Source organism: Tenrec ecaudatus, chromosome 18 (assembly GCF_050624435.1).
Source record: "Tenrec ecaudatus isolate mTenEca1 chromosome 18, mTenEca1.hap1, whole genome shotgun sequence".
Taxonomy (NCBI): Eukaryota; Metazoa; Chordata; class Mammalia; order Afrosoricida; family Tenrecidae; genus Tenrec; species Tenrec ecaudatus.
In genome coordinates this window covers 7,925,430-7,953,238 of record NC_134547.1, presented here as the reverse complement: position 1 = coordinate 7,953,238, position 27,809 = coordinate 7,925,430, and the positions used below count along the sequence as shown (strand labels likewise).

At 58.8% G+C, this 27,809-nt stretch overlaps 3 protein-coding genes across 7 annotated transcripts; 1 reads left to right on the top strand and 2 right to left on the bottom strand.

The window, feature by feature from the left end:
- Position 1: 1 nt before the first annotated feature.
- On the bottom strand, positions 2 to 24,099 carry IL4I1 (interleukin 4 induced 1). 2 transcript variants are annotated; one of them, XM_075537591.1, is made up of 10 exons: positions 23,962 to 24,099; positions 13,037 to 13,162; positions 8,187 to 8,267; positions 7,411 to 7,532; positions 4,969 to 5,204; positions 4,254 to 4,366; positions 3,663 to 3,864; positions 2,199 to 2,267; positions 1,891 to 2,027; positions 2 to 1,245 (listed from the first exon to the last, which is right to left on the bottom strand). In XM_075537591.1, the coding sequence occupies exons 4-10, from the start codon at positions 7,445 to 7,447 to the stop codon at positions 375 to 377; spliced, it is 1,665 nt and encodes a 554-aa protein (XP_075393706.1). In that variant the 5' UTR covers positions 7,448 to 7,532; positions 8,187 to 8,267; positions 13,037 to 13,162; positions 23,962 to 24,099; the 3' UTR covers positions 2 to 374. The 2 variants fall into 2 exon arrangements, with proteins under 2 accessions (XP_075393706.1, XP_075393707.1); XM_075537592.1 differs by lacking the exon at positions 8,187 to 8,267.
- Positions 14,815 to 24,625, bottom strand: NUP62 (nucleoporin 62). 4 transcript variants are annotated; one of them, XM_075537596.1, is made up of 2 exons: positions 24,498 to 24,625; positions 14,815 to 17,044 (listed from the first exon to the last, which is right to left on the bottom strand). In XM_075537596.1, the coding sequence occupies exon 2, from the start codon at positions 16,964 to 16,966 to the stop codon at positions 15,377 to 15,379; it is 1,590 nt and encodes a 529-aa protein (XP_075393711.1). In that variant the 5' UTR covers positions 16,967 to 17,044; positions 24,498 to 24,625; the 3' UTR covers positions 14,815 to 15,376. The 4 variants fall into 4 exon arrangements, with proteins under 4 accessions (XP_075393711.1, XP_075393708.1, XP_075393710.1 ...); XM_075537593.1 differs by lacking the exon at positions 24,498 to 24,625 and adding an exon at positions 23,962 to 24,101; XM_075537595.1 differs by lacking the exon at positions 24,498 to 24,625 and adding an exon at positions 23,826 to 23,962.
- Positions 23,807 to 27,809, top strand: ATF5 (activating transcription factor 5). The gene is made up of 3 exons (XM_075537603.1): positions 23,807 to 24,036; positions 25,159 to 25,458; positions 26,508 to 27,809. The coding sequence occupies exons 2-3, from the start codon at positions 25,281 to 25,283 to the stop codon at positions 27,164 to 27,166; spliced, it is 837 nt and encodes a 278-aa protein (XP_075393718.1). The 5' UTR covers positions 23,807 to 24,036; positions 25,159 to 25,280; the 3' UTR covers positions 27,167 to 27,809.

The following is a 27,809-nucleotide window of genomic DNA, read 5'->3' as shown; positions in this document are numbered from 1 at the left end:
TTTAAGTTTCGTGTTGGGGTGAGAGGTGGGCTGACAGGTGGGTAGCCCCAGGCCCCCTCACCCTGTGGCGAGGGCCAGAGCTGGTCACTAGAAATAGCTTTCCCTGACCACATCCCTCTCCATCCCCCGGGGGCGAGGGGCAGGGGCGCTTGGCGGGGGACACAGCTGGGCTTAACTGAGGTGCTGCGGCCTGTGGGGACACGGCCCAGGGCGCGCTGGTCCTGTGCGGGGGAGAGGAATACAGAGCGCGCCCTCGGATCTGCGTCTGGACCCACCCGGGCGCCTTCCACCTCCTCTCGGCCTGTGTCCGCTTGGGTGGGGTGGCCCCTGCGCCAGGGAGAGGGCCGGGCCACGCGGCTTCCCCCGACAGTCCTTTAATTGTGGGCCATCTGGGTGGGCAGCTTGGTGGAGGCCCAGTGCTGGGTGGGATAGGGGATGGGCTTGGGGGTGTGCTGGCCCTGGGGCTTGGGCTCCGAGCGGCTGTTCATCCTCAGGGCGGCCCGCAGCGCCGACTTGACGGCCGTCTCCACCCAGCCGTGGGGCAGGGCCGTGTGCTCGCCGGCGAAGTAGACGCGGCCGTAGGGCATCGCCCAGTCAGCCTGCCCTTCCTCCTCCACCTTCTCCTTCTCCGGGTGCCACAGCATGGGCGGCTGCACCACGAAGCCGCCCTGGCTGTGCGGGTCCTCGGCCCAGCGCTTCACCACACCCCTGCCGTCCCACAGCCGGTACACCTTGGGCCCGTGCAGCGCCGCCACGTCGTCCAGCGCCAAGCGCAGCGCCTCCTCGGCGCTCAGGGCGGTGAAGGGCGCCGCCGAGTCCGACCACGTGTACGAGGCCAGCAGCAGCGCGCCCTCCTCCGGAGGCGGGTAGAAAATGACGCGCGACGGGCGGTCGGTGTTGGAGTGGCCGCCTCTGATGTTCTCCTCCTTCCAGAAGGGCTTGTGGAAGCTCAGGTAGACCTTGGTGGCCGGCACGTAGTGCAGCGAGCGCAGCGCGTGCTGCCGCCGCCGGGAGAGCGGCGGTGTGAAGGCGATGCGCCGCAGCGCGGGCCCGCTGGCCGTCAGCAGCACGAAGTCGGCGTCTAGCACCTTCTGGGGGGCCCCGTGCGTCGGGGCCAAGTACACGTGCACCTCGTGCAGCTCCTGCTTCACCGCCACCACGGGCGTATGCAGCAGCAGGGGCCCCGACAGGGAGCTTAGCAGAGCGCGCGGCAGCAGGTCCCAGCCACCCACGATGCGGCTGAACCTGGGGGCAAGAAGTGACCTGGCTCGCTGGGCTTGCCCCTCCTCAGGGTCCCCTGGCCTGTTTGCCCTGTGTGCCAGGCTGTCCAGATCAGTTGCCCTCCACTCCAGGAACCTGCCCAGGTGACGCTGAACCTGTGATGGTGCTAGCGGCCCTTCCGAACCCACCCTTGCCCCTTGCCCGGGTCCTCCGCTCCCTCTGGGTTCCTCAAGCACCGCCCCTTGCATGGCCCCACCCATCTGACCTTGCTGTTCCTCCCATTGGCCGACTCCTGAGCCGTCCTAGTGACCCTAGTGACCCCTCCCAGTCCCTGGCCATGCCCACTCTTGGTTACTGTCCTATGCACTAGCACTTCCGTGGCAGCTCCGCCCACCTCTGTCCCGCCCCCTCCTCCTTACCCATTCTAATCCCACCCCTTCTCCCAAGCTCTGCCAGGCTCCCTGTTGCTCCTGCACCTGTGTCCTGCTGATCTGCCCCACGTGACTAGCCCCGCCCCTGTCTCCGCCCTCTCCGGTCCCCAAAGCCTGCAAGACCGCGTTGGGGAGCATTAGCCTGACAGGTAAAGTTTCCCGGCTCGCTGGGCCTCAGTCCTGGAGTGACCGTCCCCCCCCTACTACCTGCCCCCGCTACATGTTGATGGGCCCTCACCGGAGCCGGTCGCTGAGGCAGGTGTGGGCGCGCAGGGCCTCGGAGAAGCTGAGATAGAAGAAGCCGTCCTTGGCCATGGTGTCTCCCAGCAGCCGCACGGCCGGCTGGCTCAGGTTCCCCTTCCCGAGAAGGTATTCCTGGGGGCGGGGGGGGGGGGGGGGACTATGAGATCTCCGCTCCGTAAAGATGGGGGACACTGAGCGCAGGGAGTCGAGGCCGTGGTCTAAGGGGTCTCCCAAACTGGTCAGGCAGCTGTTGGTGGGGGGCCGAGAGTGGGGTTCGGGGGGGGGGGGGGGAAAGGCTCTCACCAGGAGTGTGTGTCTTTCAAATATCTTCATGGCCCCTTGGCAGCCCAGTGACTTGATATCTTTGAGGGCCTGTGAGGGGCGAGCAAGAACACCGAGCTTCACGGTGGGCCCCTTCCCACTCCTGACCCTCCCCCCTCCCCCACCGCTTCCCCCCTGCTGTGCCTGCAGCTGAGGTTTCCACTGAAACTCAAATTTCCCTGTCAACCCGAGTGCGTCCCACTGGCACCCGACCACCCCTCCATCCCCACCCTGCGTCAGATGCCTGCGACCTCGCCCGCCTCTGTCCTAGACCTGGAGCAGTAGTGCCTTCTGGGCTGGGTACATGTGGGCCACCTGAACCATTGGGGACACAGACAACGCCTGACTGTCTCCTCGCCACCTCTGGCAGGGACAGTGGATGAAGATAAGAGAGGGCAGCAGGGAAGGTTTCCTGAAGCAAGGGGCATGGAAGCAGGGTTTTGAGGGTGAGTAGGAGTTTTCTAGGTGGGAAAAGGCGGTCCAGGCTGAGGGGAGAAGTACAGAAAGGGGCCTAGGGAGGGGTGCAGAGGGGAGGAACAAGAACAGTGCTGGTGTGTGAGGACTCTGGGGAAATAAATATTCCTTAGGGGAGGGAAGGCAGGAGGAGCAGGCTGGACTCTTCTGGATGCAGACCTGAGGCTAGGGGGCTGGGACCCTACCTGGGGCACTTGGGAGTCATGGGGGGCTTGGAGGAGGAAGAGCAGGTTCTGCTCTGGGTGCAAAGAAGACTGAGAGGTACTAGGAGCCCAGATGGAGCAGCGAGTTAAGCACTGGGCTGTCGAAAAACACGCCCCTCCACACACACACACACCACCTCTCCCCCCCCCCCGCTCCAAGGTGAAAGATGAGACTGCCTGCTTCCATAAAGATTTCCAAAAAATATTGCTGAGTGGATTCTGACTCGCAGCGACCCTGCAGGACAGAGTAGAACTGCCCCTGTGGGTGTCCGAGGCTGGCACTCTGCGGGAACCCAGCCTCATCGTTCTCCTGAGGGACTGCTGGGGGGTTCAAACTACTGTCCTTGTGGGGTGCGGCCGTAATACAGTACCCACTACACCACCTGGGCTCCTTGCCCGCAAAGATTCACAGCCTGGAAAACCCGAGGGGACAGTTCTCTGTCCGTCCACTGGGGTCACTCCTGAGTCAGAATCCACTCCATGGCTGGGGTGTGTGGGTGTGTTTTGGTTTAAAAACCATTTTAAGGGTCCAGGGGAGAGGACAGGCCTGAGTTGGGGGCTGGGGCTTTGGGGACAGGGGGGACACAGAGCAGAGAGTCGGTCCGGGTGGTGAGGGCTGTGGTCCCACGGGGGAGGGGGATAAGTGGAGATGAAGGTGGCACCTGGCGCCTGCCTGTGACCAAGCCAAGGAGACCGGAGCTGCAGGCACAGTAGCCGGGGACCTTGTGGGAGGGAGGAGCGGGACCAGAGACCCAGAGGGGCGGTCTACCCTGTTGAGGGCCATCTGGTAGATGGCCTCAGGCGAGTGGCCCTTCTCCCGGGTCCGCAGGCGGTAGCCCAGCTTCTCCGGCATCTTCGCCACCACGTAGTTGCGCAGCTTCACGCCGCTCACCTCGGTCCAGGTGTTCTCGTCGTACTGGATGAAGTGGGTCAGGTTGAGCCCCAGGCTCTTACACAGTTCGTGCAGTATCCTAGGATGGGAGCGAGGGGGCGCTGGGAGCGGACACAGCCAGGGAGCGGGGGCTAGGGAGTCGGGGGTAGTGGGGGCACTGGCCAGCTTCCCGCATGTGGGGCTGGTCCTGAGGCGGGGTGGGGGTGGGGTGCTGGAGGCTGGAAGGCTGGGGAGGGGAGGGTCTGGTTTGGGAGCTGGCCCTAGATGGAAATGAAACTAAAGCAAGCCAGGATTTGGGCTGGGGCCAGGGAGACAGAGTTGGGGATAGGGGCTTGGGAGGGGAGGACCCAGGATGGGTGCTGCTGCCTGGCCCAGGGGTAACCAAGGCAGGTCAAGCTGGAGCCATGCGGGCGCTGGGCCGGCCGGATGCAGTAGGGCTGGATTGGGGTCCTAGCTGAGCCTAGGCACCTGTGTGAGCTGGGCATGCGCATGGCCCCCAACTCCCCGATCCAGCCTGTCTTCTCGTCCCGGTAGGTTAAGATGCGGCCCCCAATCCTGCTGCTGGCCTCCAGGACAGTGACCTGGAGTGGGGAGGAGGGGGAGGCGGTGAGCAGTGAAGACAGGGCCTTGGGTCTTCCCCATGACCCGTCCCTTCATACCGGCAGCAAGTAGCAGCACAGATGGAGGGCAGACTAACGAGGGAGACCCTGTTTTGTAATGAGAGACTGGTGGGAGAACGCATCATAACACATGAACTGGAGCAAGAACGTTACAGGCTAGAGTGCCGAGGGACTTCCCAAAGCCTGGGAGTGGGGAGAGGTCCCATATGCATAGAAGTCCCTGCCCTGGTCTTGTTCCTGGATGATTTCAGTTAGACCTCAGCAGGGACTTCCCATTGGGTGGAGTTTCCATCTCCACCAACCTAAGTTCCCCCCTGCGGCTTGGGAATGTTAGATGAGATTTCCAGTGGGGTAGTGGTGGGGGCTGGAGACTCAGGGTGCACAGGTGCTGGGGGGGGGAGGGTCTTCAGTGGGCCTCAGTGGGAGTTCTCCCCAGGTGAGGGGGCAAGGAGAGCTTCCCACCTCCCACCCTCTGCCTCCTCTCTAGCAGGGGGACAGGAGGCTCCCCACCTCCAGCCTGGAGCAGGAAGGACTGAAGGTAGATTGACAGTAGCACTTCTTACCTTGTGCCCCGCATCACTGAGCACCTTGGCGCCCATCAGCCCGGCCACACCAGCTCCAATCACGATCACCCTCTGGGGCCTGGTGGTCCGGTTGAGGCCCAGGGTCACGACCTTGAGCAGCTGCTCGTAGTCGGGGTCTTCCATGCACTTCTCGAAGGGGTCCTGGCTGTGGATGGCTCTCCCGGCCAGGGGGGCCACCAGGCTGAGGGCGGCGAGGAGGGCAAGGAGGTCCAGGGCTGGAGGGGCAGGAGAATGGGGTCAGTGGGGGGTGGGGAGGGGCCCTTAAATGCTGGTGCCATGACACTCAGGTGGGAGAGGGTGCCTGGGGTGGAGCAGCCATGGCCACCAACGTGCCCTACCCACGGTCATGCCCACATTGCCACCTTTGTCTCTGGATGAGTGTCCGCTTAGGGTCCCCTACACAGGCAGGCCTGCCTCCCCTCAGCCCAACTCTGCCCAGTCCATCTCTCCCAGCCTCCTGGGCTCACTCCTTGGACTTTCAACCTACTTCTCCCCTCTCCTCCCCCTGCCTCCATCCCCTCTCCTCCCCCTGCCTCCATCCCCTCTGTGCCCAGCCATCAGTCTCCCCTCTCCTCCCCCTGCCTCCATCCCTTCTGACTCTCCATCCCCTGCCTCCTCTACCTCTCTCCATGGCCAGCAGCATCCTCTCTCCTGGCTGTCCCTCACTGTCTGCAGAGGAGTGGTCCCCCTGCTGGTCCCTAAGCCAGCCAAGGCCCGCCTCCCCGCCCTCTAGGGGAAGCGAAACCAATGACTGTCCTGGATCAGTGGGTTGGAGCCTAATTGAGGCTGGGGGTGGGCGGGGCTCAAGAGGGGTCCGTGGAAGAAACCAGTCTATTTTCTTCTCTGGCCCCAAATAACCCCCCGGGGGTGGGTGGTGATCAGGTGTCCAGGTGCTCTTGGCTCCTCTCTGCGCTCCCCCCATCCCACACTCCAGGAAGTGGGGATGAAGGGGGCCTGTGCGGCTGGCTGGCTGTCCTCTTCTCTGAGACCCTCACTGGGATGCCCTGAGCCTCAGTGTCCCCTTCCGTGAAATGGGGGCAGCGGGGGCCCAGTGCTAAAGGCGTGGGCTCAGGGCCAGCTCAGTGCGAGTGTGGACGTGCTGGGAGGTCCAGGCGTGAGGTGCCTGCCAGCTGGGAGGAGAGCCAGGGCCTTGGTCTCCGAGGCTGGTGCCTTCATGGGCGCTGGTGGCTCCTGCACTTTCCCCTGGCCGTGTGAACCTCGGGAGCTATGCCATCCCTGCAGGTCATGGGGGGCTCTCCCAGGGCTCCTCAACCTCCCTGCAGGGGTTTTTTCCCTCAGTGGAGGGGCAGCAAGGACAAGGGGGCCCTGATCTCTGGAGACCCCACCTGGGGCAGCGGAGCCTGACAGCATCCAGGACTTAGGGGGGCCGGGGAGGTGTCAAGGGGAGGGGGGCTGGAGGAGAGCTGGGGTGAGAGGGGCCTGGGCGGAAGTCAAGTGCGGGGGCGAGGGTGGCGAGTCTTCTCTGTAACCACAACTCTTATTACAAGGAAGAAGGGAAACTCCGTCTTGAAGCTGGAGGGGGGAGCTTGGGGGCCTGGTGCATGTCTGAGAAAAAGAAAGGGTCTGAGAAGGAACAGGAAAGCGATGGTTAGCGCCCTTCAGCCTGGAGGCTGCTTGGGCTGGGCACCCTTGGGAACCCTCATGCTGTGCCCACTGAGCAGGCGGGGAAACCGAGGCTGGAAGAGGGTGAGTGGCTGGCCCAATGATGGCTCAGAGGACACGAAGGCTTCCCAGAGATGGGGAGGGGCTTGTCCCAGGTCTCAGGGTGGGGGAGGGGGTGTCCCGGAATGGTCGTGGATGGAGAATGGGGGGAGCAGGAGCCCTACCATCTGGTTTGCCTTGGGGGTCGGCCAGTGAGTTGATGGGGGCTTCAGTGGGGTGTGCTAAGCATTGGGCTTGGGCTACAGACGCAAGTTCCATTAGGCTCTTTTGGAAGCTCAAGTCTATGGCCTCACCCCACCCCCACCGCTCCGTAGCCACCCATGTGAGCGAGAACTGCACGCCCCCCCTGCCCCCGGCCTCCCCAGCTGTCCTCTCTTCAGCTCTTGTGAGCTACTGGGTGGGTTTGCACTGGCAACGGAGGAGCACTTGACCGCTGGCCACCATACGCGGCATACACTGTGTTGATCTGAGGGGACTTCAACCAGATGGTGTGGAGTGGCAATGGGAAGATGATTTCCCCACATGCCACCTCGTGCTTACAGACACACATTCGTTCTTGGCAAAGGCCGGGGTGGTACAGGGGCGCTCACTGGTCTCAGAGTAGGGCCAGGCCTGCCCTGGTGATGCCCCGGAACTGGGCTGCACATTGGGGGGGTGGGGACCGAGCAGGGTAGAGAGACCTAAATGGCCTCGCCCCCAGGTCTGCAGGACACCTGAGGGCCCCAGGGAGACACTCACTGCATGACTGGCTCTGAGGTGCCCTCGCTGCGCCCATGGCCTTCCCGTCAGCCTGGGACAGATGTCATCGTCAGGGGGAGGCTCTGTCCGGGTCCCCTTGTCAGACCAAAGGTGGCAGGGTCCTGGGGGTGGGGTAGAGCAGTTGGTGACCTGGTAGGGCAGATCCTCCCCACCCCACCTCTTTACAAGTTTTTAAAAAATTATTTTAAAAATCATTTTATTGGGGGCTCTTACAGCTCTTACCATAATCCATCCATCCATCTTGTCAAGTATATTCCATTTGTACATTTGTTGTCACTATCATTCTCAAAACATTTTCTTTCTACTTGAGCCCTTGGTATCAGCTCATTTTCCCCTCCCCATGAATCCTTGATAACCTATAATTTTTTTTTCATGTTTTCCACTAACTTCTTGTCTCCCTTCACCCACTTTTCTGCTGTCTGTCCCTCTGGGAGGGAGTTATATGTCGAATTTATTTTTATTCTATTTTTATTCTTGATATTTATTTCTGCTGGTCACCTCCACAGCTCAGCATACACCCAGCCACCGTTTTTCTTTCTTTTTTAACAGCTTTGTTAGCACTTCAAAACCACAATTCCCACAGCAACAACAACCCATGCCTGCCACGGACTCGGTTCCGACTCGGTTCCGACTCATAGTGACCCCACAGGACAGAACGGAACCTCCCCTGTGGGTTTCCCAGACTGTAGGTCATTATGAAGGCAGGCAGCCTCATCGTTCTCCCTAGGAGTGACAGGTAGCTCCGAACCACTGACCGTGTGTCCAGCAGTTCAGGGCTCCTACAGCAAGGACGGCCGTCACTCACGTGGAGTGGCCCAGACTGCCCTCTGTGACATCTGCAGGGGCAGGAGGAACAAGCTTCAGTTCTTGGGAGAAGTCCCGGGAAAGCAGGACACAGGGGCAAGGAGCAAGCCGCTGCTGTTGCTGCTGGGAAAAGCGCCTCCCGGCTCACCGGATGCTGTGTGGCCTGGGACTTTGTGGTGTGAGAAATTGTAGTACAGCCACACTTGGGCACTTCCAAGGGCGCGGAGCCTGAGGCATTCTTGGAAGCCACGCTGCTTTGTGTTGCTTTGTGCTACAGCCTTTTCTCACGGTCCCTACCCAACACGTCCAAGAGCAGAGGCCTGGATGGTGCTTTGGGGGCCATCTTGTTCCCCGGGCCTCCTCATCCACTCCGCCACCCCAGCCCCTCTCCTTTGGCAAGTTCCAGACATCCTCCCATTCCTTCAGGTCAGGCCTTCAGGGAGGTTCACCGGCACCAAGGCTGACCCGCAAACTCTCCCTTTCCGCCTGTGTAGCTTTCTGGGGCTGCCATGTTGAGTAGGGCCTGGGATGGCAAATAAACGGATGCAGCTGTCTTCTAATAAAACTTTATTTGCACACACACACACGAGGGCCAGGATTTGCAACTTCTCCCCTAAACGCTACGACCCTAGATAGCATTGTTGTTCATTCCAACGGCAACTATCCCTTATTAAATCAATGCTTAAAATTCCTAACATCTTTTTTTTTCTTTAATGGTTAAGTGAAATAAAAATCCTATTAAGAGCCACCTGGGTGCGCATCTGTGTGATTGGGGATGTCTTTGTTACGAGGTGTGAACTTTGGGTTTGGGGCTTCAACTGATCCCATGGGCTGGAGCCTCGGAGTGGCCCTCTTGGTCCAGTTATCAGTCCCTGAGAGCTCTCTGGTGGTGGTGGGGGTGTCTGGGTGAAATCCCTGGTGTTTCCGGTGGTGATGGAAGTGGAGCACACCCAGGGAGGTGGGTCCATAAACACAAGGCTCCTGAGGGTGGGGAGGTGGGGTCCTGATCCTGGTAGTTCCTCAGAGAGCTGGCGTGACCCCAAGAATCTGAGGGTGCCCTGCCACAACACCCAGAGGGGTAAGAGGTTGGCTGAAAACAGGGTGGGGAAGGGGAAGGAGGGGCAGCAGGTCAGGGAAGTCCTGGTGTGCTGCAGCTGGCTCCCCCCGAGGAGCTGCTGATGGGTATTTGCTTTGGTAAGCCATCGTTGAAAGCACTGCTATGGCACAACTAACTCCAAAACGCTGAAACCATGGACTAGTAAGGACACGGGAATGGGACGCCTGTTTAAAAATCCCTGCAAGTCCACAACCAAAAGTTCACAGAGAAGAGAGATACAAGTCCACGCACTTCAGGAAGACACCTTCCCTTATGGCAGTCGTCAGAGAAGTGCTGTCCTTTCTGTGACGTGCTTTTTCACATTAAAACATAAACCACACAACAGTTCACAACACTCACGAGAGTGGGGATACCAGCAGGGGAAGGCGGTGGTGGGGAGGGGGCAAAGGGGGAACCGATCACAATGATTGATCTATAACCCCCTCTCTGGGGGATGGACAACAGAAGAGTGGGTGAAGGGAGACATCGGTCCGCGTAAGACATGAAAAAATAACAATTTATAGATCATCAAGGGTTCGGGAGGGAGGGTGGGGAAATGAGGGGCTGATACCATGGGCTCAAGTAGAAAGAAAATGCTTTGAAGATGATGATGGTAACAAATGTACCAATGTGCTTGGCACCATGGATGGACGGATGGATTGTGGTAAGAGCTGTACGAGCTGTAAGAGCCCCCAATAAAATGATCTTGAAAAGAAAGACAAAAACCAGGGTGGAACTGCCCCTGTGGGTTTTCAAGACTGGAGCTCCGCCCGGGTAGGAAGCCCCGTCGTCCTCCCTCAGAGTGGCGCGTGGTTTTCAACTGCTCACCTTGCAGTTAGCAGCCTGTGTGTAACCACCGCCTCAACAGGACTGCTGCCTTGGGCAGGAGGCCTGTGTGGTCCTTCTCCCAAGCACTGTCCTGTCCTGTCCTGTCCTGATCCACACAGCCCTCCTCCTGCCCTTTGACCCCACCCACCCCCCACTCCAGAGACTGCTGCTGGGCTCTGGTTTTTCTGTTTTTAACTGTTTGTTGTTTTTTTAAAAATCATTTTACTGGGGATTCTTACAGCTCTTATAACAATCCATACATCAATTGTACCAAGCATATTTGTACTTATGTTGCCATCATTATTTTCTAGACATTTACTTTCTATTTGAGCCCTTGGGAAAAGCTCCCCTTTTTTCCTTCCCTGACCCCCTTCCTACCCTCGTGACCCTTGATAAATGATAAATTATTGCTTTCATATCTTACACCGACCACTGTCTCCCTGGAGGTAGTGGTGGTTATGTGTCGATCATTGCAATTGGATTCCCCCCTTCCTTTCCCCTACACCTACCCTCCTGATATCAATACTCCCATTTCTGTTCCTGAGCGGTTTAGCTGACCTGGAACTCTCATTGGTGGGGGGTGAGTAAGCCTCAAGGAACCAGAGGAGTGTTGGGTTTCATTGGTGACCTACCTGCTGTGAGTTTGGTTTTGATTTCTCTTCTGAGGCACCTCTGGCTGGACCCCATCCACCAACATTTTAGTTTTTCGGGGTTGCAGCTAAGCCCATTAACCGTTTGCGTCCACCAACAGACATCGTGTCACTTTTGATGTTCAACAGTTCTATTCAAGCCTTAAGCCCCAAACTCACTACCCTTGACTCCATGCTGACTCACAGCGCCCTGACTGGACAGGGTAGAACGGCCCCCGTGACTGCCAAGGCTGAGACTCTTTACTGAGACAGAAAGCCTCGGCTGTGTGTTTAGAACTGCCTACCTTGTGGTTAGTGACTGAATGCTTAACCACAGCGACCCTATAGGGCAGAGTAGACCTGCTCCCTAGTTTCCAAAGCTGTGGCATTTTATGGGAACAAACAGCCTCATCTTCCTCCCTGGGAGTGGCTGGTGGACTCAAACTGCTGACCGTGCAGTTACTGGCCCAATGAGTAACCCACAACTCTACCACCCACGGACTTACACGGAAGTACCACCCCCCTCAGAAAAAAACCAGGAATAAAACTACTGGACGGGGCTCTCTTAGTAGCTCCCTGCTAGGCGAGCATCGAGCAACTTGCTCTGAGTTAGTGCACCCAGTGGCGTCACCTGGGAAGGTGCTCTCTGGTCACTCTGAGTGTTTTCATAAAAGCAGTTACACGCGAACCTCGTTTTTGTGATGGCCGGTTGAAGAGAACAGCCTGCAGCCGTGACATTTATATTCCTGGTCGGGGAAAATGCTGCAGACACTGTGGTGGTGTTGAATACAGCCTTCAAGGACAGCGCGCTGGGAAAAACTCAACTGTACGAGTGGTTTTCTCATTTCAAAAAAGGTGAAATGTCAATCGATGACAAACCTAGTTCTCGGCTTCCCGAACGGACGAAAATGTCGACGAAATGTGTACACTTGTGCTCAAAGACCAGGAACGGGCCACTGAAGAGATGGGGAAGGTGCCTGGACAACCTTGGAGCTCCGTTCAGTGAATTTTCACAGAGGATTTGGGAATGAGAAGGGTCGTTGTGAAATCTGTGCTCGGGTTCTGACTGGCCGGGAAAAAGAGCGTCCACTGGAAGCTCGGTGTGCTTTCAAAGAACAGCTCTGACGAAAACCCAGACTTTTCTGGTGACGAGAAACGGTACTATTCTTACAACCCCAAGAGCAGACTTCCATCAAGCAGGGGACACGCCATTGTCATCTTGCCCAAAAAAAGCTCATCAAGTGAAATCACAGATCAAGATGATGCTCTTTTTTCTTTTCTTTTTTTTATGTGAAGGTGACGGTGCACTTGGAGTTCATTCCACCAGGTCAGACTGTTAAAACAAGCTTTCTATTTAGAGGTTCTGAAGATTGCAAAACAGTGTGTGACAAAAAAGGCCTGCTTAGTGGCAGGCGGGGAACTGCTTTTGCCACCACGACAACGCACTGCTCATGCAGCCATCTCAGTGCACGTTTTTGGCAAAAAACAAACAACAAAACAGCATGCCCCTCTTACCCCATGCACCTTACTCACCTGACTTTTCTTTTTGTTTCCATGAATGAAGAGGGACGTGAAAGGACAGCGATTTGACGACATATAAGAGGTGAAGGGAAAAGTGAGGGAGGTGCCGTCAGGTATTCAACTCATCCAGACCGATGAGTTTGAAAAATGTTTCCAAGAGTGGAATCACAGATTTGACCAAGGTCTTACGTGACATGAAGAGTACTTTGAAGGTGATAGGTTGTTCAGTAACAAGATTAAATACGGTAGATTTTTTTTTTGGGGGGGGAGAATTCTGATCTTTTGGGTACCCCTCATATAAAAATGTTGAATCAAGCCAATTGTTATGAACAACAAAGGAGCAGCTCCTCATGGGTTGCCTCTCTCCCTGGAACTGGCATAAGGTAGTACCCCATTCTTGGCCTAGGCTTGGCACCGGTTGAGGTGGTCCAGTATTCACACCACGGCCAATGGCAGGTGAGGACCAGGTCCTCCTTTTAGAGGGTTGGCGACTGAACCACTGCCAGCACACCATCGCTTGGGGCTGTTTTATTTATTTTTTGTTGTTTACCGTTATAGGCAATCTGAAAAGTTCCTTTTTGGAAAGTTGTTTTAAAAACCCGTGTTTCATGATGCCAACCTGTGCCCTTTGGGGCAGGGGACCCACCCATGCTGGGGGTTGTCTGGAAGCCCAGATGGGCTGCCATTTGCTGTCAGCACCGAGCGTTCCCGGGGTGGAGGGAGTCACCTTTAAAACCTTCTGGCGCCAAGTGGAGTCACCTGTGGTGTCTTCATACTACTGAGAGAGGAAGAAGTTGGGCAGAGACAGGCCCTTGGCTGGGGCGGCCTGGAAGCTCATCGGTGGCTTTTCTTCCTAGAAAGGGAGACTGCAGTTACAAGGGGGCAGTGGGCAGGTGGCAGTACCAGGGGTACCCCATGGTGGGGACCCCTTCCCAGGCTGCTGGTGGGCCTGGGGTGGGGGTTGTCCTAGCTACTCCTCCCACACGGCCACCAATGCTCTTAACTGATGGCAGCTGCTTGTCTTCCTCAAAGTGAGTGTGTGAGAAAATCACAACGGGTCTGGTGGTGGTTTCTAAGCAAGGAGGCGCAGTGGATTACACAAAAGTAGGGCTGCTAACCACAGGGCCAGCGGTTCAAGCCCACCAGCCGCTCTCCAGTGGGAAACAAGGCATTCTGCTCCTGTAAAGAGTCGCGTTACTTAAAAAGAGTGGCAGCCTCAGAATCCCACAGGGGCAGTTCTACCCTGTCCTGGAGGGCTGAGTCAGAGTCGATTTAAGGCAGCGAGTGAAGATGTAATCAGTGGAGGCCTGGTTTTATGTAGGTAGGGCTGCTAACCACAGGCCAGCAGTTCAAGCCCACCAGCCACTCTCCAGTGGGAGAAAGATAGGCTTCCTGCTCCTGTATGGGAGACCCACGGGGGCAATTCTGCTGTTGGAATAGGGTCATTACAAACCAGAATCGATTCCATGGGTCATATAGGAAACCCAAACCTGTTGCCATTATCCCGTGACAACGCCCCCCCCCCCCCACCCGTGTAGACCTGTGTTTCAGGAGGAGCTTCAATGGCTGGGAGCCTTCAGCTGACCACCAGGCCTTTCTTCTGCGGCACCCCTGGGGACTGACTGCCAGGCTGTATCCACCCAGGGAGACTGCACACAGGGGCTCTTGGTGGTGACTATGTGGCTCCAGCCAGCTGCCCTTCCCTGTGGGCATTCTACTCTGGCAGCCCGTGCTCAGGGAATAGTTGACGGGTGGGGAAAGGGGCAGCCTAGGTGGCTTTCAAGTGGTCTGTTGTGGGTCACAGGTGGCCACCATCATTGTGGGGGACCAGAGCTTTCGAGGGCAGGCAGAGGGTGCGAGCTGCTGGGTACTCTCCTAGCTGATGGAAGCCTTGTAGACCCAAGATGGTCTGAGTATTCTTAAAACCCAGTCTGGCCATTGAGTCACAGCGGCCCTAGAGGTCAGGGCAGAACTGCCCCTGGGGGCTTCTGGGACGAACTACTTCCGGCACGGCAATAGGAAGATGGGTCTTGTCTTTCTCCCGGGGAGCAGCTGGTGGTTTTGAACTGACATTGCAGTTGGCAGACCAACTCGTCACCCACTGCACCACCATGGTTCCTTCTGAGGGATAAAGGCTCAGGCCCTGCGACCTGTATGGGCTTCGAAACACGTAGGGGTACAGCTTAGCAGGCGGCCCCAGGGAGATGCTGGTATCCATATCTGCCCACTGCCACAGCATTGTCAGTGAGACAAGTCTGGCCCATGACAGGCGCGGCACCACCCTGTGCCCAACACCTAGGCCCAGGTCACCTGCTCCAAGCAGTCCCCTCACCCAGTGTGTGAGCTTCCCCCTGGCCCCCTTGTTAGGCAGACAATCTTTGGTCACTGTGACTCAGCCATGTGCTACTCTGCATAGCTGGCTGTTTCAGGGAGCTGGCGCCCCCTGCTGCCCGCCCTGCGGAAGCCTTGTTCCCCTCACCCTCAGTCACCCCATCATCACACAGCTTTCTTTAACAAACTTGCTTTATTGAGGACAGGGCTGGTACAGGCATGTCAGTCTCACGCTGACTGACCAAGTTGAAGTTGCTCAGTGAGACATATGGGGAGGGCTGTGGCCATGGTAGACAGGCTTATTTGGGGGCTAACAGTGGGCATCATTTCAGATTGTCCTCAAGGGGCAAAAGCCTGGGGAGCCCCTTTCCTCAATATCCTTGACCCCCTCCTGCACCCACTCCTTTGGATTGGCGCCCCAGTGCACACGGGGGATAGAGGTGACTTGCAATCTGACCGTCCCTGGGGAGAGCTCAATCAGCTCTCTGCTACCAAGTGGCTGAAGCCAGGTGGATGAGGTAGGGGTGAAAGAGCGTCAAGCACAAGCAAGACCCCTGGGGCCTGCACCTCCTGAAGGGGGGTGGGTGGGTGGTGGTGCCCAGACTGGAGGAAGAAGGCAGCCACAAGTCACAGCGCACACACAGGCTTCCAGAGACAGGGCCATGGAAGAAAGGAACAAGCAGGTGCGGCAGCTGGCGTGGCAGCAGACCCCCCAGCACCCCCACCCGCCTGCCCCTCAGTCGAAGGTGATGCGGAAGCCGCGCTCCTGCTCCTTGCGGCGGCCCTCGCACACCCGGCTGGCCTCCTCCACGCGCCGCTGCAGCAGCGCCGAATGCTGGTCCACCCACTGCAGAGAGTCCATGTGTGCGTTGAGGATCTTGCATATCTGCTGCAGCGGGTCGCTGGCGTCGGCCGGGCCGCCGGCCGTGTTCAGGTGCTCGATTATGTCCTTGAGGTCCTGCGCCATGCGCTTCAGCTGTGCGTCGATGTTCTCCGCCAGCTTGTAGGTCTTCTCGCGCTCCTCGTCGGCGTGCTGCAGGTAGACAGTGCCGCTCTGCTCCTTGGCCGCCTCCTCCAGGGGCCCCAGCAGGTCCTCCAGCTCCTTCTGCTGCGACAGGATGAAGTCCAGCTCCTGGTCCAGCCGCCGCTGGTCCAGTTTCACCTTCTCCACCTCCCGGTGCAGGGTGGTGATCTTCTCGCCGTTCTCCATCAGCGTGCGGTCCCAGGCGTTGACCTGCGTAGCCTGCTGCAGGAAGTGGCGCTCCTGGTCCTCCAGCTCCAGGCTCCACTTGTTGATCAGGCTCTCCAGCTGCGCGTAGGTCAGCGCCGGGCTGGCAGCGGCACCGGAAGGAGCTGTGGGGGCAGTAGTGCTGGGCAGAGCAGTCCCAGTGGTGGGCACCACGCTGGTCAGCCCGACAGGAGCCAGAGGTTTCAGGTTCAGGGAGAAGGTGGTGGCTGCAGTGGTGGTGGTGGCAGCTGCCGTGGACGCCACAGTGGCAGTGCTAGAAGTCGCCCCAGGGCCCTTTAAGGTGAAGCCCAGTGCCCCGGTGCTGGGGGCCGTGGCTGCGGTGGTGGGAGGGCACAGTGAGAGGCTGGGGACAGTAGATGAGGCCGGCCCAGTGACAATGGAGGCGAAGAGGGAGGGCCCAACGGTACTGGTGGTGGTGGCGGCGGCCGTGGGCGCTGACGCGGCTGACTGGGTGGTTGTAGTGGTGGCGGCTGCAGATGCGGCTGGCAAGAAAGATAATCCAGCCAGGGTCGAGGGTTGTGCCACTGAGCCACCCAGGGAGCCCAGGCTAAAGCTGGGGGCCACGGCTGGAGCTGTGCTCCTGCCTCCGAGCGAGAAGCCCCCGGAAGAGGTGGTGGTGGTGGGTGCAGGGGTGGCGGCTGCTGAGGAGCCGAACACGAAGCCCCCGGGTGCTGGCTGGCCTGAGGTGCTGGTGCTAGCCATGGCATTTCCAAGGGTGCTGCTGCCCAGTCCGAAGGCGCTGGGAGTGCCCGTGGCCTGAGGGGCTGAGGGAGTGCCCAGGTTTAACTTTGGGGGGTTCATGCCTAAGGAAAAGCCTGTCGTTCCAGAAGCCGGCGTCGTAGTGGCTCCGAAACTGAAGCCGGGGGTCTGGGTGGCGGGTGCTTGGGTGCTGAGGGTGAACAGACTGGTCGAGGGGGTACTGGCGGCCGGCTGGGAGGGCGTCCCAAAATTAAACCCGCCGGTGCTGGGGGTGGAGAAGGAAAACCCGGTGGCGGGGGCGGTGGTGGCCGTCTTCGCGGTGCCAAAGGTGAACCCCCCTGTGGGGGCCCCCGTGCCTCCAAAGTTAAACCCGCTCATGGCTCCGGCTCTCGGCGGCGGCTATTCGGCTCCCACAGCAGATCCGGTGGCGGCGACTGCAGCCCCAGGGGTTTGTTTCTAGGGTAGAGGAAGTGACAAGGTCAGGGGGCAGTGTGGAAAGGCTACCCCAGGGGCCCGAGGACCGGGCGTAGCGACACACAGCAGCCCTGTCTGTGTGCTGGGGGTCACTCTCTTCAGAAAGCAGACGATCCTTCCTGCCCCCTTTGGTTCTAGCCCTGGTGCAGACGGTTCAGTGCTTGGCTGCTCAACAAAAGGCTAGTGGTTTGAACCCACCCAGTCACAGCAAGGAAGAATGGATCTGGCATTCAGATGATGGTCAGCCTAGGATGGGTCGGGAAGCAGGCGGGGGCTGAGGGAGCAGAGCAGGGCCATGAGCACCTCCGCCACCCTCTTACCAACTTCCTTTTCTCCATCAAGTCAATTCTGACTCGCCATCCAAGCCACGACCAGCCCAGCCTAACCCAACCTCCTTGTTGCCTGAAGCTCTGCTGCTCCAGCCCCAGTCACAGACCTTGAACCCGAAGTTGACTCCCATGGAAAGAGGAGCCTGTCTCCTCTGAATAACAGGACACTCAGGGAAAACGAAAGTTAAGGGTCCTCAGGGGAAGGGTGGGGCCTGTGTGGTGACCACCCCAGTTCTGCTGGCTCTGACAAGCAGTGCCAGCTGTCACGTCGCTGGAAGCTAGCCCACTGACGTTTCAAATACCGGGGGGGTCAGTCACCCATGGGGGACAGGTGTCAGTGCAGCTTCTTGACAGATTAGTAAGAATGACTTGGGGATCCACTGCCCAGAACTAGCCAACAGATCCCCTGGTGGTCACAACAGAGGCCTCATGTACACAGTGCCAAGCCCAGCTTCACCCTCCACTGCATCCCTGCACTGCGGGACTCCAGAGCCTGGGGTCTCCGAGGCGCGCTCTTAGGACAAGTTCCAAAGGCAAGGGACGTTCCCGGCACTGGTGATGCTGCTCCTGCGGCTTCCAGAGGACTTTGCTAAGGTCTGGAGGGACGCTACCGCCTCACACCTGCTTCTGGGCACGCACAATGGCAGCTAGCCTGTGCCTCTGCTTTGTTCCAGCAACCATATCAGCCTCGGGTTAGTCCAGGGGTGCCTTGCCCACCTGCTCTGGGACAGGTGACGGCCCAGAAAGCCCTCAGGCAGCTCTGCCACATTGGGGGGTGGTTGTCATGAGCTGGAAGTCACTCACAGGGGAAAACAGCCCACCTCTGCCCCTCAAGGGAGACACCACCATCTCATGACCCCTGGGGTCCACCCTCCCTTCCCTAGACCACCCTCCACCTCCAGAAGCCACCAGCACTTACTTTTTCCTTCCCAGACCAGTCGGCACATTAGAAGGTATCCCCATAAAAAGGTGGGCCATAAATCCTATGCTGGTGGCTATAAACCCACGTGGGAATGAGACTCACAACACAACAGGTGCGTACAGGCGGGTCTGGGGCTAAACCCTCAAGACAAAAGAAGGAACAAGCAAAATATGAGGTGTGACGAGATGAGGTAATTCCTAGTCAAGAGGCCGGGAGGAGCTGGGAAGCAGAAACCAAAGCAACTAAGACCTTCCCCCAGAGAGAGGGCCCTCCCCCTGGAACCTGAGCCCCCAACCCTGCCTTCTGACCCGGAAGTATGCTCCTGTGTCAAAACCACCCTGCAGCAGAGAGGTAGACGTGGCTGCAAGGGCCGAGGCTGGCTCTCAGCCTGCCTTTCTTTACCCCAATGGTGGACACCAAGCGGGTGGACTGGCGGAAGACAGGGCTGGGGGGACAGGAACACACCTCCCCAGCCTCTCCTCTAATCACAACCAGCTTCTCCAGGGAGCACGGCAAAGTCAGCAGGGAGGTTCCTGGGCAGGTCTCTGGGAGACAGGTAGTATGGATACGGTTTCTCAGGCAACCAGGTGAAAGAAAAGGAGTCCAAGGTAGGGCCAAGTCACTTTGGTTTGGCCCTGAGTCTAGAGCCAGCCACAATCCAACGCCCTTCCCCGCAAAGGACCCTGGGGATGCCAAGTCCTCTCCCTGCTCCCTGGCTGGAGGGCAGACCCCCTGGTCAAATCCCACTTCCTCTGGGTCTTAAAGAAACTCCTTTGACTTGGGACCTGGGTTTTCAGGGGTGGCAAAGTCTGGGGCCCCGGTGTTTTTGTCTCCATGAAAGGCTGACCCACACGAGCTCTGCCACCTCTGGGCTGCAGGCCTACAGCCAGGTCCCAGTGACAAGGCGGCTCAAGGAAAAGTCTCACTGGAGCTCCTGGGCACCCCATCACCCACTCCTGGAAGGGTGTTACCCACAGCCTCCAACAACCGAGGGAGGCCTCAACGAAGACCCAAACCAGCCGGTGCTCAAGCTCCACTCACTGCCCTGTGGGGAAGTCCCCTCTGTCCAACAGGGGTACACAGCACACTGCCGAGGGCCACTTGGGGTTCAGTGGCAGCTCCCTAGGCTCTGGTGTTAACTGCAGCCAGCTTGCCCAGTCCCCCTCCTATATGCAGGGTGGACCCAAACCTGAAGAAGCAACCGAGGCTGCACGCCAGGACCAAGGACCCTGTAACAGGGAGGTAGAAGGTCAGAGTTGGAAATAGGCGATAATGTAAAGATTGAGACAACAGGTTGAGGTGATGGGAAGAGGGGGCTGTGCGCCAAGAATGCAGGCAGCTCCCTGAAGCCACAGCAGGCAGGGAAACAGACCCTTGCACCCCTACTCCCAGTGCAGCACTAGCAGGAAGACCCCCAGAACCACAGTTCACACATGTGGGTCAGCTGGTGCAGCCCCGCCTGGGGCCTTTCTGACTCAAGATACAAGTGCTACAGCCACTGGAGTCCTGGAGAGCCGGGAGGGGCGGGCAGGGGCTTGAGGGCTTTGGACTGACAAGTGGCAGGCCGGTGATCGGCATACCCTGCCCTTTCCTCCCTGCCAGGCTGGTTTTGACCTCCTGCCCTTATTTACTGGGACACCCACCCTCAGCCCTGACCCCAGGGTCACGCCCCTGGCCTCTGACCATGAGTATTTTCATAGCCCAGGAAAGTGACCACATGATGGGGTGTGGGGGCCATGTGGGGACAGAAGGGTCCCGTCCTTGCCTTCTTAGTGGGGGAACACAAACACATGTCACAACTTAAGTATGCCAGGCAGAAACGGGAAAGGCAGGGGCAGAAGCAGTATCAACCTGAGCTGACCGAGTGTGCTCGGCTTTCCCCACAGCCGCTCCTGGTGGTGCAATGGGTGCCACTCTGGGCTGCACACTGCAAGGCCCGGGGTTGGAGCCCACCAGACTCCCCACAGGAAGCATGAGGCCGTCTGCCTGTCCCTGTAAAGACTGACAGCCTATGTAGGAACACCGAGTCAGAACGGACTGAACAGCACTGTGTGGGGGGAACTGAGTCACAGACACTACCATTCTGACCCAGGCCAGGCCCATCTGCTGTACACCTCAGCTGCACCCTGACTGGGAGGTGGCGGTTAGCCCCAGGAGGGCAGTGGGCATGGTGGCTTCCAGAGCTCGCCCAGGGCAGGGGCCCTGACTTTAGGAGCGAGGGCTGTGCTGCAGCGCCCCTGAGCCCTCACCCGCCAGCTGTGCCTGGGCCTCCCCCTGATCCCCAGCTGCTAGCAGGAGCTGTTGCCAGGTGCTCTGGGCCCCCAGAGAGCCACCCCCACTCCCCCTCCTCATCAAAGAGCCAAGGCTGATGCAACCTGCCTGCAAGAGCCGCCTCACTCCCCAAGCCAGGCCCCTCCGCCCTGAAAAAAAGTCCCCACCAGCCTCACCCAGGCACCCAGCCCAGGGGCAGGGGCTGGAGGGGCCAGGGAGACCGAGATGTCTGAGTCCTGGGTGAGGGCTTGCAGGCACCACAGCTGACCCATTAGGGTACACTGGAACATGCCAGGAAAGGGTGGGCACTGTGTGTGGTCCGTTGCCCACTTGACAACCCCAGGACGAAGCTGCCTGGCCCCAGTGAGTCTTATGACCAGCCGTTTCAAAGCACCCCTTCCCAGGCCCCTCAACAACCCAGAGTGCTAGGCTGGGCCCCTCTGACCCAGGCTTTCGGAGGTCGCGGTCTTTAAAGAAGCAGAGCCGGGGAGGGTGGGGGGCTTCGCCTGCTGACCTTACATTACCAGCCAACGTTACCAACCTGGGTTCCTGAAAACCCAACCCAGAAGGAAGGAGTGGGGTTGGCCAGTAAAGGTTGACCTAAATCTGTACTCAAAACTCACAGGACGTCCCTTCTGGGCCTGGAGCTGTAGTGTCTTATCCAAAGAGAGAGAAAAGTGTCCCCCCCAAGTGGGTGAAACCTGTGGAAAGTGACCTAAGAAAGCCCCCAGATGGTGTCCTTCCTTGTTCCAGGAGCTAGTGAGTCACAGAGCTGGGAAGGGGTGGCCAACAGTTTGGCCCCCGCCTGCAGTGGCCTGGAAAGTGGGGAAGGGGGTGGTTAAGGAGGAGCACCCGCACACCTGCAGTTTATGTAAGCCAGTATTCTTAGTTTCTTACCTGTAATACATTTTTGTTTCTAAGTTAAAAAAAACAAACAAACCCAATACCCAAACCCCCAACCCACTCCACTGGCTGCTGCTGAGTCCATTCCAGCTCATGGCGATGCTCAGCACAGAGACCTGCCCCACCCGCATCCAAGGGGGATGGCCACCTCTGCAGAAGCAATGGCCACATCTTCCTCCCGGGGGTGGTGGGGGTGCCCTTCCCCATTTAAAGGGCTCATAATCCCACTCAAACCGCAGGGTAAGCCCCTCCATGGTGGCTATTCCAGAAAGCACCCAAGCTGGACACAGCACTGGAGCCAGGGAGTGGTTGAGCAAGCTCCTGAGCTGTGACGCCATACCTTAGTCATGGAGGGTGCTAATGTGGACATGGGCGCACAGAACACGCAGGAAGTCCACCCCACCCCCACTGTAATTCTATAGCTCTACTCAACAGAAACTTAGAAAAAGACGAAAATCTGCTTCGCAGGGGTGAGAAAGTAAGGGTCTCGTGTACAGTTCACATAAGCCAGTGGTTCTCAACCTTCCTAATGCCTCAACCCTTTCATACAGTTCATGTTGGGGGGTAACCCCTCCAACCATAAAAAATTACTTTTGTTGCTACTTCATAACCCTCAGTTTGCTACTGTTATGAATGGGGCAACCCTTGTGCAAGGGTCGTTTGCCCTCCAAAGGGGTCACGACCCAAGGGTTGAGAACCACTGATGTAAGCAAAGCAAGATGGCCAGAGCCTAGCAAATAGTCTGGCACCTGGGACTTGGTATGTGGGATGAGCTGGGAGGCTCCCATGCCAGCTACAGACAAAGAGATGACTCAGACCCTGGCCATCAGGGCTGTGTGGAAACAAGAGAACCTTGTTCCCCACCCCTCAGTGTCCTAACAAGTTCTGTACCTAACTAACCCAGAGGGCCCTCTCAGAAGCAGGAGAGAGAATGCACATGCGGGCCATGCAGTTAAGGGACACAGGGAAGTGCTAGCAGGCAGGGCCAGGCTTCCATCCTGGGGGGGGCAGGAAGGGTCCCCCTCAAGACTAACCCTAACTAATCTCCACCACCTGCAATTGGTCAAAATTGCCATGGAGGAGGGGCAAGGTCCTCCTGACATCTGAGAACACCCACTGCTGCCCCCTCCCCAATAATCCAACACCACCCCAGTAAGCACCACGGAGCGACAGCACCTACTGCGGACTGTGAACCAACACATTGAACTCCCATTGCCCTGGGGGATGGGTGCCAGAACGGGTCAGTCTTCATCCCGAAGATACAGACACAGGTAGTCAGGGAAACTGCTAGGGCGCCGCAGCTGGAAAGTGGGGCGCGGGGAGGGTTTGAACCCAGACAACCTGGCTCTTCCTAAATCACAGCTCCTCGGCGGGCCCAAGAAACACTGCGAAGGGAAGGTGGTCAGATTTCAAGAGGGACTTCCGGCAGCCAACCCCGAAGCCACCTTCTGTGGGTCTTGACTGGCCCAAGAAACACTGCGAAGGGAAGGTGGTCAGATTTCAAGAGGGACTTCCGGCAGCCAACCCCGAAGCCACCTTCTGTGGGTCTTGACTGGATCTCAGAGATGCCCCAGAAAGCAGATGGCCCGTGGGGTGGGAGGAGAGGGGAGGAAAGCAGCAACGCTACAGCCCCTCACTGGGGGGTCAAAGATGGGGTGAGGAGCAGGGACGGGCACACCAGAGAAATGGCTGGAGGCCTGAAAACCCAGTTAGGACGGAGAGCAGACTGAATGGGGAACACGTGGGCGACAAGGATTAAGACACACACACACCAAGGACCCGCCCCGCCCGCCGCACCCGGGTCGGGGTTCGGCCAGAAGGGGAGAGACCCGGTACCGGGCTCCCAGGACCTCACCTTTACTACATGCTCACCGGGAGCCCCCCACCATCCAGGGACACGCGGCCCAGTCGTTCGCCCAACGCCACCCAGGGGTTTGATCGGAGGCTTCCGCGCCACGAGCGGACCGAAAACCTCTCCCGCAGCTTCCGGCTGGGCAGCACCGGGGTACCGCAGGGCTGCGGAGTCTCGGACGGACCGGAAATGGTTCTACGAAGTGGGGGGTGGTGTGGGGGAGGGCGGAGGGTTGACACGTGCGGGGCTCGTGGGGAGGGGGAGAAGCCGGGATCAGGCCCCAGAGTCAGGGCAAGTGGGGTCCGAACGCCGGGGCCGAGGTTCCCTGCTCACAGAAGGGAGGGGGCTGCGCCCTCGGATCCCGGTCACTGGGGAAGGGACCCGAAGCGCCTCCCGGCTGGGGCCGCACGGGGGCGGAGCGCGGAGGGATCCGGGCGGCCCGTGCTGCGCCACCCCGGTATATCTGTCCCCAGTCCCCGGGGCCACCTCATTTCCCGTCTTCAGTCTACGATCTCCTCACGTTGCCGCGAAGCCGCCTCCGCCCGCACAGCCCCGGCCATGGCCCTGTAGCCGCGACCCCTCCGTACCGGCCCCCCCAACCCCGGCCCGTCTCCGCGCTCACCGCGCCTGCGCTCTCCGCTCCCGCCTTCTTTCCTCAGCGGAGGCCGCCGCCGCCTCTCCTTGCCGCCGCCATGGAGTGAGTAACCGCTCGGCCTTGCCTCGTCAACCGCCTTTCCCGCCCTTTCCCAGCGCGCGAGCCAGACCGGAGATACGGAGCCGCGAGTAGGGACTCTCGATCGCGCAGGCGCGGAAGTCGAAAGCGGGAGCCCGTGCTGCGCACCCGAGCATGCGCACTCAGCCCGAGGTGGGGGGGCGGGGAGGGTGTTTATTCAGCGCCTGCGCACTAACTCCCAGAGCGCCGTGGCGCCTGCGCACTAGCGCACCTGAAGCCGGAATTTTTTTGTACACGCAGGTTGGGCGGGAGACCGCCGCGTATGCGCACTGATCCTCAACGGGGATGGCGTTGGGGAAACAAGATAACAATTTGCAACGCTAGGTGGCGTATCACGCACCGTAGCCCTCAGGAGCGAGCGGCGTGTGGAAGGGTGGGCGGTGCAGGCCGTTCCCCAAGACCCTCCCTTTCCCTCCACTTCATACCGCGCTGGCGCGTAGCCCCGCTTCACTGTAGTTCCCTCAGGCATTGCCGGGGCGGGGCCTGGCTTAGATTGACAGGCCCGAGAGCGGGCCTGGGGCGGCTACTGGTTGATAGAGGGGGTGGGCAGAATCACAGCCGTCGAGAGGGGCGGGGCCAGCCGTGGGGAACTAGGCATGGCTAATCGAAGGGTGGGGCTTCTCCGGGAGAGAGGCGGGGCCTCTAGGGACCCCTCGGAAAGGGGTGGGGCTAAGACAATGGTGAGGGGCGGGGCTTGGGCACGTGGGCAGGCGGGGCGGGGCAGGTGTTTCACAGCTTGGTTTATGACGGAAGAGGAGCCTGAACAGATCCTTGAAGAAGAACAACAAAAAACAGGAATTCCCCTGGGAACTGATTTCAGATGGATAACTGGGGAGTGGTTGGAGCCGGGGCAAACTACCCAGGATAGAGGATTTTTAGTTTTGTGGTTTTTTTAATAAAGAGGAATGTCACTGGGAAGCTGGGAGTGGGGGGAACCTGAGAATTTCCTGGGGAGTGGGTGGGGCTCAGGGTTTAGAATTCCCAGAAAGATAGTAGCTCCTACACCATCTGGGGGTGCGCCTTCTGTCTGCCCTTGGCTGGTGGGTTGGGCTGACTGCTGACCCTGCCCCCTTTGTCTCTGTGTAGGTCCTTCTCTTTCACCTCCGTGTCCACCTGGGTCCACCTGAACCATCGCCAGAGCCGCCTCCCAGCCGTTGGTGTCATCTCCTTCGCTGCTGCCTGTGCCCAGCGCCTCCACCCCTACAGCCATGTCACTGTTGGCGACCCTGGGGCTGGACCTGGACAGGACCCTGCTCCCAGCTAGCGGGCTGGGCTGGCTCGTAGACTATGGGAAACTCCCCCTGGCCCCTGCCCCCCTGGGCCCCTATGAGGTCCTTGGGGGAGCCCTGGAGGGCGGGCTTCCAGGGGGAGGGGAGCCCCTGGCAGGTAAGGGACAGTGGAGAATGGACATAGATGAATTAGGGAAGAGGAGGAGGAGAGGTGTGAGAAAGAAAGTATTCCTAGATTCATTCCTTCTGGGAACACTTGGTGGTTCCTAGCACTCCTTGTTAGGAGCGAGATGAGAGCCAAGTTCGGTGATGCAGAAAGTATCCAAGTGGGACCTAGCTGAAACCTTCTCCAAGCAGGTGACATTCAGCTGTGGCCTACAAAATGGGAAGGAACCAGCCAATTAAAGGCCCATGGAAAAAAAGAGTGAATAAATTTTTTTAAAAAAGAAAGGCCCAGGAGAATAGCGCTTCGGGTAGAAGGAACAGCGTGTGCAGAGGCCCTGTGGCAGGAATTGCTTTATTCAAAACTGAGTCTCCCCAATGCTTGACACACAAAAGTTTGGTGATTCAGGTATTAGGGGAGCCTGGTGCGTGTTCATGGATGATGGCCTCTAAGAACAGGCTAAAGACTAGAGTAGAGAAACCGCGCAAACAGAAGCTAGCTCCCCGTTGCCATGGAGTTGATGCTGACTCATAAGCAGTGCTATCAGAGAACTGCCCCCCAGAGGGTTTTCAAGGCTGTGATCTTTCAGGAGCCGGCTGCCAACATCTTTCTCCCACGAGAGAAACCACAGGTGTAGGCCCATGAATAAAGAGGATGTCAGGATGGTTGAAGAAAAGGTGGGTGGGTAGGTGGGAGTCTTTGGTGGTGGCCGCTGGTGGGTTGGCTATCTGCTTGATTAGTTAATTGGTTAACTAATGGGGCACCACCATTGGTCGTTGGTTGGCCAGGCGATGGGTTGGCCGGTGTGCTTGGTTGGTTGACTGGTTTCCTTGAGTGATTTGGTTGAGAGCTTGACTGCTTTGCCGATTGGTGGATTTCATCGAATGATTGGCTGCCAGGTGCGCTGGTTGCTAACCTGACTTGCTGGCGGGTTGGTTGGGTTACTGAACGAACGAATGAATGATGATGTGTGAATGGACGAATGAGCCTGAGTTGGGGCCCAGGAACTCAGGGTTCTCTTGGTCCCCTCTCCCATCCCCTAGGTGACGGCTTCTCTGACTGGATGACTGAGCGGGTTGACTTCACAGCCCTTCTCCCTCTAGAGCCCCCCCTCCCCTCAGGGGCCCTCCCTCCACCTTCCCCACCCCCACCGGACCTGGAAGCCATGGCCTCCCTCCTGAAGAAGGAGTTGGAGCAGATGGAAGACTTCTTCCTCGATGCCCCCCTCCTCCCGCCCCCCTCTCCTCCTCCACCGCCCCCCCAGGCGCCTCCTCTCCCCATGCCCACCTTTGACTTCCCCCAGCCCCCGGCCCTGGATACCCTTGACTTGCTGTCCATCTATTGCCGCAGTGAGACGACAGGGCAGGGGGATGCTGGGGGCTTGGCACCCCTGGCCCCACCCCAGCAGCCCCCTCCTCCCCCACCACCTCAGCCATCTCGCCCAGCCCCCTACCCCAACCCCGCCACTACCCGCGGGGACCGCAAGCAGAAGAAGAGAGACCAGAACAAGTCCGCGGCTCTGAGGTACCGCCAGAGGAAAAGAGCGGAGGGCGAGGCCCTGGAGGGGGAGTGCCAGGGGCTGGAGGCCCGCAACCGGGAGCTGAGGGAGAGGGCGGAGTCAGTGGAGCGGGAGATCCAGTACGTCAAGGACCTGCTCATCGAGGTGTACAAGGCCCGGAGCCAGAGGACGCGCAGCAGCTAGATGGGCAAGAGCCCGGGCCTCTAGGCCCTGCTTTTCAGCTCTTGTTTTGGGGGCTGGGGTGGGAGCCCCCTCCACCATCAAACACACCGCCCCCACCCTCTCTTCCCTTTTATCCTTTTTAAGTTCCATCCCCTCCATCCTCAGACGGGTGGCCTGTTTGGCCTTTGGTCTCCATCTGCATCCCCCAAGTCTCAGCTGAGGAATTGAGGTCCACCGGGAACCCAGGGAGCAGAGCAGAGCTTGGAAACAGAGCCTCCAACATCTCCTGTTGCAAGTTGTAGGTGGTGGGGTGGCGTGGTCCTAGGATAGAACCCAGCGGTGGGCCCCGGGAAGCTGTGCAGAATTACTAGGCGAAGGCGAACAGAAAACCGGGGAGGTACATCAGGAAGGGGTCTCAAGACTGAGACCCATTGGCGAAAGATAGGGAAAAGCAAGCTAAGCGACCTTGGCAGCATTAAGAGGTGGCCAAGGTCACAGAGCGGGTAGATGTACAGGCAGTGGGGGAGGAAAGGGGCCAAGGGCAGAGGGGGGCCTTAGTTGGTAGCTGGGTGTACAGTTTAGCTCTGGGTGGAAATCAGTGTTTCGTGAAGGTGTTGGGGGGCAGGGCTGCCATCTGGGTGAAGGAGGGCGGTGGGGATTGATG